Source organism: Dipodomys ordii, unplaced genomic scaffold, assembly GCF_000151885.1.
Source record: "Dipodomys ordii isolate 6190 unplaced genomic scaffold, Dord_2.0 Scaffold66, whole genome shotgun sequence".
Taxonomy (NCBI): domain Eukaryota; kingdom Metazoa; phylum Chordata; class Mammalia; order Rodentia; family Heteromyidae; genus Dipodomys; species Dipodomys ordii.
Window position 1 is genome coordinate 4,115,970 of NW_012267282.1, and position 8,508 is coordinate 4,124,477.

General features: G+C 59.4%; 1 protein-coding gene across 1 annotated transcript in view; it reads right to left on the reverse strand.

Annotated features, from left to right (window-relative positions):
• The window catches only part of Setd1b (SET domain containing 1B), a 21,696-nt gene that overhangs the window by 7,057 nt on the left and 6,131 nt on the right, over positions 1-8,508 (reverse strand). Inside the window, exons 5-11 of the mRNA XM_013023075.1 lie at positions 8,085-8,495; positions 4,873-5,697; positions 2,957-3,218; positions 2,533-2,876; positions 2,340-2,445; positions 1,529-2,071; positions 3-49 (exon numbers count right to left, since the gene is read on the reverse strand). Coding sequence (XP_012878529.1) covers positions 3-49; positions 1,529-2,071; positions 2,340-2,445; positions 2,533-2,876; positions 2,957-3,218; positions 4,873-5,697; positions 8,085-8,495 — 2,538 coding nt within the window. The remainder of the gene's footprint in view (positions 1-2; positions 50-1,528; positions 2,072-2,339; positions 2,446-2,532; positions 2,877-2,956; positions 3,219-4,872; positions 5,698-8,084; positions 8,496-8,508) is intronic.

The following is an 8,508-nucleotide window of genomic DNA, read 5'->3' on the forward strand; positions in this document are numbered from 1 at the left end:
GCCGGGGCCGGCACCGGGGGCCGCTCCGGCTCCGCGGCCGGGGCGTCCTCTGCAGACAAGAGGGGAACCAGCGATGGGTCGCTGAGTGCAAACACCCCTCGGCGCCCCGCGGTCGTTTGCTCTTTGTGCCAGTCTGGGGGCTTGAACCTGGCTGTCCCTGAGCTGCCTTTGCTCAAAGCTGGTGCTCTACCACTTGAGCCACGGCTCCACTTCAAGCTTTTTGGTTGATTATCAGCGATAAGAGGCTCACAGACTTTCCTGCCCAGGCTGGCTTCACACTGATCCTCCCATCTCAGCCTTCTGAGTAACTAGGATGGGAGGTTGTGGGCCACCAGCCCGGTCTTGGGGCCCCCTGCTCTTGCTGCTTAATCCCCCACGGAGTCCCCAGGTCTGTGAGGACAGACCTTCCCCAGTGACACTGCAGCCTGCTGGGCACCCAGCCCAGAGTCAGCACAATGCTGGCAGGGGAAATCAAAGACACGGGCGCCGTGGCTGCTAGCCTCTCCCCAGATCCCCAGAACCACTGGCCTAGGCCTGGGGTGACCAGCAGGTGAAGCCCTCCCTCAGCTTGAACCTCAGCATCACAAAAATACTCATCTTCAAATCCCACGCCCTAGTTGCCTACAAAGGTTTCCTCTAGGGACAGAGTTGGTCACGTCTCTTCTCCGTGGCACCTGTCAGAACCTTCAAGGTTTCTCCTCAGCACGCCCAGTCATAGAACACATTCTAACTCACCAGCTGTCCTGCCTCTTAAAACCCCAAGGACAGACATTTTTGCTTGTCCCAATGCTTAAAACAGTACCAGGAGCCAGGCTCATACCTGTAATCTCAGCTACTCAGGAAGTTGAGATCTGAGGATTACAGTTCAAAGCCATATGCGGCAGGAAAATCCCCAGAGACTGTGATCCCCAGTTCACCAGCAAAAACCAAAAATGGAGATTGCAAAAACTCATTACAGGCAAAACAAAACAAAGTAACAGTATCAGGATACAAGTTTTCTTTCCTGAAAGAATTCAGAAAGGTGTGTGCTAACCACATGGCTTCTGTCCACTTAAATGAACACGCTGTAAATCTGTCCCTACTGTACACACAAGTCAGGCCACCACTGTCAGGCTGCATTCTCCTAGACCCCAGTAGAGAAGCAAAGCCTTTCCTCAGCTCCATCAAGGCAGAAAAGGGCAGAGCCTGGAGCCTTGGCTTGCCTGGCCTGGCACCCCAGGCCGCACCTCCCATCTGTCACTAGAATGACCATGGACACGCCCCCCCAGCTTTTTGGGGGGGAAGGGGAGTATCTTACAGAACCAAAGGTCCCAGGACTGAACTCCAAATGAAATACTGGCATCAAACCAGACTAGCAACAGTCGCTGGCAGGCTCACCTCCATTACCCAGTGACCCACGAGAAGTGCACCATCGGATAGAGGAGACCATCAGGGGAAACTGAGGCAGAAAGGAGCCTCATGGCTGGTCTCAATAGGGAGGACATCCAGCCCTCCTCCCCCTGTCCCTCTAGGAGGCTGGAGGCATTACCTGAAATTTGTTCCGGGGAAGAGGGGGCCTGAGCCTCCATATCTCTGGCAGGAGGCGGCTCTGGAGACAGCAACATGGCCTCTTCGTGGCTTAGGCCTGGCTCTTCCGGGAGCTCTTGGCACCCCCCAAGCTCCTCAGCACGCACGGGTTCAGGGGGCTCTTCTGGGGTGGGGGTCTGGCCCCGGGGGGCTTCGTCCTCAGCCTCAGCCCCCAGCTCCTCTTCCGTGTCCGCGGGCTCTGCCCCGGGTGCCCCGGGCGCACTCAGCGGCGCCTCGGCCGTTTCCTGCTGGAGCTCCTTGGCCTCTGCAGGAGCCATGTTCTCCTCGGCCATTGCCGCCGCCGCAGCCTCCTCTTCCTCCTGCTCCTCTTCCTCCTCCCCTTCCTCTTCCTCCTCTTTCACCATGGCCAACTCATCTTCATCCTCCGAGGATGAAGACGAAGACTCAGACTCGGAATTAGAGCTTGACTCGAACTCAGAAGCCTCGGAGCTCTCGCTGGACGAGTCGGCTGTGGCCCTGGAGCTGCCTGCGCTCACCGTCTCCTCTGGAAATGGACAATGGTGCCTCACGATCTGTGACCACCCCCCCCCCCATGCCACAGCCTTCTCTGGAGGCCTCAAATCAGTGTGGGGAGGGGAAGGCCAGCTAGTCACCACTTTTAAAAGTGGAGAGGAAATGAGCTTCCAACCGCTCATTTTAAAGCGAAGAAGCCCAAAAACATTCATACTGCCATCAGGCCACCACCTCCCTCCACCCCAGCCCCACCCCATGCACCAGCTCCGCCCGGCACCGCACCGCACCCCCCCACTCACCTCCGTCCGAGTCCCCTCCACCCTTCTCGCCCGCTTCTGACAGGGCTGTGTCTTGGTCTTCATTTTCAGACTCTTCCCGCGCATCACTGTCTTCTTCATCTTCATCCTAGGGGACAAAGACAGTTGGGGACGGGGGTGAGCTGCAGGCCCCCTGGAGGCGTGCCCTGCCCCCTGGCCTCCCTGCCATGCTGACCTTCTCGGAGGTGGAGGAGGTAGAGGAGGAGGAGGAGATCTGACTCTTGCGGTCTTCCTCCTCCTCCTCGTCAGCCTCGCCCCCATCCTCTTCCTCCTCTGTGCTTTCCTGCTCTTCCTCTTTCTCGGATGCGGAGGATGAGGGGGACGTGGTGGAGGACCCCGAGGAGGAGGATGCCGAAGAGGAGGAAGACACAGACAGGGACTCCTTCTCGTCCTCTTCCCCGCCGCTGTCCAGCTCCAACGGCCGCGCCGGCCGCCGCCGCACACCCACACCCTTGGGGTCCCGCTTGGCAAGCTCGCAGGGGGCATCCACCATGTCCCGTTCCCGCTCCCGCTCCGACTCTGTGGGGAGAGGAAAGTCAGAGCAGCCCAAGGGACATGGGAGGGAGACCAAGTGGGGGGCGGGGAAGGCATGCACAAACCTTCGTCTTCCTCATCCACAGATGTGGAGGGCCGCAGCCGTTTCTGGTCACCAGAGGAGGCTGCGTCTGGTGGCTCCTTCCTCTTGACCTTGAAGGAGGGCAAGCGGATGGCCCCTCGCAGCCCAATGCCCAGGCCCAGGCCCTCATAGCCCAGGCCCTCCCCCTTGCCCCAGGACTCCAGCAGGCAGGAGGCAATTCGGTCCTTGGGCTTTGGCCGGTCCTCATCCTTGTGTTCTCCTGACTTCACGGGGGTCAGCGAGGCCTGGACGGGAGAGAAGGGGATGGTCGCCAGTCAACCCTCGTTCTGAGCAGCAACACAGCAGTGCCAGATCAGGGTGCTCTTCCTTCCAGAAAGGCCTGTCCCGCCAGTGGCGCAGCGTGGGCCACCCCAGCCACAAGCCTCAGACGAGGGAATTGAGGCGCAGCATGGTGTAAGGACGTGTCTGGAGGCCCAGACAAAAGTTTCACCAGTGAGATGGACACTGTCCCAGTTTTCGGCCCCATGCTGCTCGGCTGCATTCAGAACTGTTCCCACAGATCTGATTTCACTGGGTACTGAGACATCACCCCGACAGCCTTCAGGAGGCGTGAGGCCTGGCCAAAATAGCCCTGTGGACAGCATGGGGCTCTTGATTCAGATTATTAGTGGGACAGCTATTGGTTAGCTGTAAGTAGCACTCATCTGGGAAGGCCCAACTAGAGAGTTGTAAATGAGTATACTCCATGAGTCCTTCTAGTTTCCTATCTGTCATCCTAGCTACTCAGGAGGCTGAGATCTGAGGACTGAAGTTCATAGCCAACCTGGGCAGGAAAGTCCATGAGACTCTTAGCTCCAATTGCCAACAGAAAAGCTGGAATTGGAGACCTGTGGCTCAAGTGGTAGAGCCCCAGCCTTGAGTGAAAATGTTAAGCAAGAGCCTAAGGCCCTGAGTTCAAGCTCTGGAACTGGCATTACATTACAGAAAGCGGGCATGGTGGCACCTAGGACACTAAGGCGGGAGGATGGCTGGCACCTGAGTGCAGCGCAGCCCGGTGACACAGCAGGACTCCACCTCTTAGAGAAAACCAGCGGGAGAAGACATTTTCTCCTACGCAGAGGAAAAAGTGGTTGTAGCTTAACTGTGGGATTAGGAATTTAAAGAAATACCCTGTGAAAGAGGAAGAGAGTCGTCCTGCCAAGGGAGCTTTGGTGCCAAACAAAGCAGGAGACAAAGGGCAGGGAGCCAGTCCAAGGTGCCTCAGCCACGGAACCATGGCCCTGTGGCCACTGTCACGTGTGGCTACGGAGCAGGAGGGCAGATGAGGAGCCAACTTTCACTTTTGCTTCCTCTCAGCTGGCTGAAACTAGAAGAGCCAGGCACTGGAGGCTCACGCCTGTAATCCTAGTCCATGAGACTCTTATTTTTTATTTCCATTTAAACAGCAGAAAACCCAAAGTGGTAGAACAGTAGCCTTAAGCAAAAAGAGCTTAGGAACAGCATCTAGGCCCTGACTTAAAGCCTCACCCCCAAAAAAACAAAAACAAAAACTAGAAGAGCCACATGAATCTGGCAGATGTGGGCTCTGACAGAGCAGTTAGAAAGAGGCTATGCTTGCCTGGCGCCGGTGGCTCACGCCTGTAGTCCTAATTACTCAGGAGGCTGAGATTTGAGGATCACGGTTCAAAGCCAGCCCAGCCAAGGAAAAGTCCATGAGACTCTTCCAGAAGTGGCGCTGTGGCTCAAGTGGTATAGCTCTAGCCTTGAGCTGAAGAGCTGAGGGACAGCGCCCAGGCCCAGAGTTCAAGCCCCACAATGGACAAAAAAAAGAGAGGCTATGCCAGCCACCATGGCGCTGAGGGCAGGCCTTAGGAGAAGGGGCCGGTCTGGCTCCCGTCTTAGCTCCGCTAGCCACCCTGGGGACCCGTGCCCTCCTACCTTGGCCATCCTCTCCTTCTTGTCCCACCATTCATCAAAGGCCCGGAAGGCCACCACCTCCACCATCTTGCGGTTCAGATCGCGTTTCATAATGGCCTTGAGCTCCTTAAGCACCACCAGCAGGACGCCATCCACTGTGGCCTTGTGTGGGTCCTCCTGCCGTGGGACATATCCCGGTGGTGGCACTGATGGGTCAAACTTGGGCAGGGGCGGCCAGGGCTGCCCACGGCCTGGGCCACTGTTGTTCAGGGAGAAGGGGCCCCGGTAGGGCGGCAAGTTGACAAACTGTAGCCCGGCCGAAGCAGCCGCCGCTGCCGCTGCCACGAAGGGTGGGTACGGGCAAGCGCCCTGGCCGGTCATCAGTCGGCTCAGCATCTGTGTCTGCATCTGGAAGGACATGGGCATGCCACCCCACTGGCTGCCTAGCACGTGGCTCATGTCCACTTGCATCACAGGAAACAGTCCTGGAGGGAAGGGTGGCAATGGCGGCAGGATGGGTGGGGGTGGGACACCGGGTGGTGCTGGCAGGGGTGGGGGGGGCACTGTCACAGCAGGATGGGATGGAGGTGGTGGTGGTGGAGGTGGGGGCAGAGGAGGGGGCATGGGGAAGCCTGGCTGTGGTGGGGGCGGAGGAGGGGGCGGAGGCAGCGGTGGGAAGCCAGGTGGCGGAGGCAGTGGCAAATTCGGGGCCAGCACGTTAGGGGCCGCCACAGCTGCTGCCCCTGGCGTCACCACCATGGGCTTGGGGCAGTCGGCGCTGGTGATCGGAGCCGAGGGCATCTCATCATCCGAGATCTCCATGTCCTCGCCGGAGGACGGCTGGCCCTGTGGAGGACAGGGGGAAGCAGGTGTGGTGAAGGACTCCCGAGCCCCTCCAAGATCAAAAACATCAGCATTGCTGAGCACCGGTGGCTCACGCCTGTCATCTTAGCCCCTCAGGAGGCTGAGATCTGAGGATCGCGGTTCAAAGCCAGCCTAGGCAGGAAAGTCTCCAGTGAATCATCAGAAAACCAGAAGTGGTGCTGTAGCTCAAATGGAAGAGCACTAGCTCTGAGCTGAAGAGCTCAGAGTTCAAGTCCCAGGACTGACAAAACAAAAACAAAAACCAAACAAACAACAAAAAATAAACTCATTCATTCAACAGATATTTGCTCTGTGCCAGGCAGTCCCAGATGCTGGGAACATGGAAAAGACTTGGACAGATACAACTCTAGCTCTGTGGAATGAACTTGTAGATGGAAGAGGCACCGAATAACCGGAATGAAATTAGGTAAGACGGGTAGGAGACAGATCAGACAGTACCTCACGGAGAGACAGGAGAAGGGTGAGGGAAGGGGCAGGGGCAGGGAATGAGGATTGTTTCAATTTGGGGGATTCTGTTTCAATGTACCTTCACAGAGATGATACTAATAAACTTTATGGTGGCTACAACACTTACATTTTATCTTCAGCTTTTCTAATAAGGAAATTGGTACAGAGCTTAAGTAACTTCCCTGGATGGGGCCAGAATTGAGCCAGGAAGTGACCTGCTGCCCCATGCCTGCTGTCTTGTGACACAGAAAGTGACACTGGAGTGAGGGGATGTGGTTGCTGGGGTTTTTGTGCGCAGGGCTGGGGGTTGAATCTAGGACTTTGTGCACGCCACCACTAAGCAGCCACATTCCCAGCACCAGAGATTTGTTCCTATCTTGCCTTAATCACTCTTTTCACCTGGAGAGCGCAGGCCAGTGTGGGGCTGAGGGCTGTGGGCAGGCATGGTGTCCTTTCTTATCTACAGGAGAACCTCACAGCTCTATCAGGATCTGTTGTGACAAGTGAGGAAAGGCCAGCTACTGTCACACATGAGAAACAGGGCTGGGACACCTCCAATGCATGCTCTGACACATATACTGAGGGAGCCAGCATTTGTGGATTGAGGCAGAGTACTCAGAGGCCTGGGTAAGACCTACAGGTGAGGGAGGCCTGAGGGAACCTGAGGAGTGGGGGGGGGGGGGGGGGTGAAGATGATGATTACACCCACAGGGGCAGGAGGGTGGGGATTTTTTCTAGTCCCTTCACACACACAAGCAAACATGCTCTCCTTCTCCAGGCACCTGGGCACAAGACCGGAGGGTAGGCAGGATGGGCCAGACACTGGGGGAGAACGCTGCAGGACTTCCACCTGACAGCTCCCAGGACAGGAGCAGCGCATAGAGGGTTAAGCCAGGCCTCTGCGGCCAGCCAATCACAGGCGCGCAGCTCTAGCCCTGCCCCTGCGCGGGGTAGAAGTACTTCAGCTGCAGGCTGGGGGAGCCTGGGCTCTGCTGGAGCGGGCACTGGGGCGGCCTCGTTCACTAACCCATTCCACAGGTCATGAAACAGACCCCGGAGGTCATCTCAGCTTACCTGACCCAACCTCCACTCTGAGAAGGGAGCCCTTCCAGCTCCCCGGGCTAGCCTCAGTCACAGAGGCCGGGCCTGCCTGGCCCAGCGGCGGCTCTACCCGACACCAGTAGAGGGCTCCCGAGGGCCGCCTGTCCAGGTTCCCTAGGCTCCAACTCCTGGCCTCCATTTCCCCTTGCCTCCAGCAGGGGTGATCCTGTCCTCCAGCTACTCTGGGCTTCTGGGCTTTCTATCTGGGGCCAGCTGGTCAGTAAGGTTGAAGACCCTCGACCCCAGGAAGCCAGCCAAGTGAGGAGATGGCAGGGCCGGCAGGGCCGGCAGCCCCGCCTCCCCCACCTGTCACCTCCTTCTGCCTGGACCCAGCTACCAGAAACAACTTCCCTAGAATGGCCTGCCCGCCCCCCCCCCCTGCCACCTGTGGGCCCCGCTGGGCCTCCCAGGCCCGTTCTGATCCAAGGAGGGAACCGCCCCTGGGCCACGCGGGGCCTGCAGCAGGAAGAGGGGACCTAACCTTCCCGAGGCCAGGCGGGATGTTTGAGGAGAGGGTGGGGGCTGCCAGTGTGCGGCGCTGGGGCCCGTGGGCCGGTGGCCGAGTCCGGAGCTCCAGCCCGGCTGCCGGCTCCTAAGCCACCTAGCGGAGCCGCGAGTGCGGGTCCGCAGCCAGGGTTCACCCGCGGGGAGTGCGGCTGCGCCCAGCCGGGGGCTCTCGTGGCGCCGAAGCTCGGGCGCACGGGCCCGGCTGCCACCGTGCCTGAGCCGGCTTCCCTCAATGTTCTGGGCAGGGAACACAGACAAGAACCAGTGGCAGACGCGGGGCATGGGGCCGTTACCTCATCCATCTTCTCCGAGCCCGGGGTCCCGTCCGCAGCCAGGTCCAGGGCCGTGTCGGCCTGGCCCAGGAGCGCGGCGGGGTCCGGGGGCCCCGGCTCCGGCGGGGGCCGCGGGCCCAGGCCCAGGCCCAGGCCCGGCTCCTCGTCCTCATCCGAGTCGGGCAGCGGCGTGGGGCTGATGTCTTCCAGGCCGGTGCTGGAGGGGCGCGAGGAGGGCGGCGAGGGGCCGCGGAAGCCGGGCTGGGAGCTGCCGAAGGGGGCGAGCGGGGAGAGCTGGGAGGAGGAGGAGGAGATGGGGCTGCCCTCCATCTGCAGCTCGGCGTCCGAGTCCTGCTCGCGCAGGAAGGGCAGCTTGGTGCGCTGCTCCTTCAGCAGCATCTCGATGCGCGAGTCCAGGCTGTCGTGCGGCGGCTCGGGCCCCGCG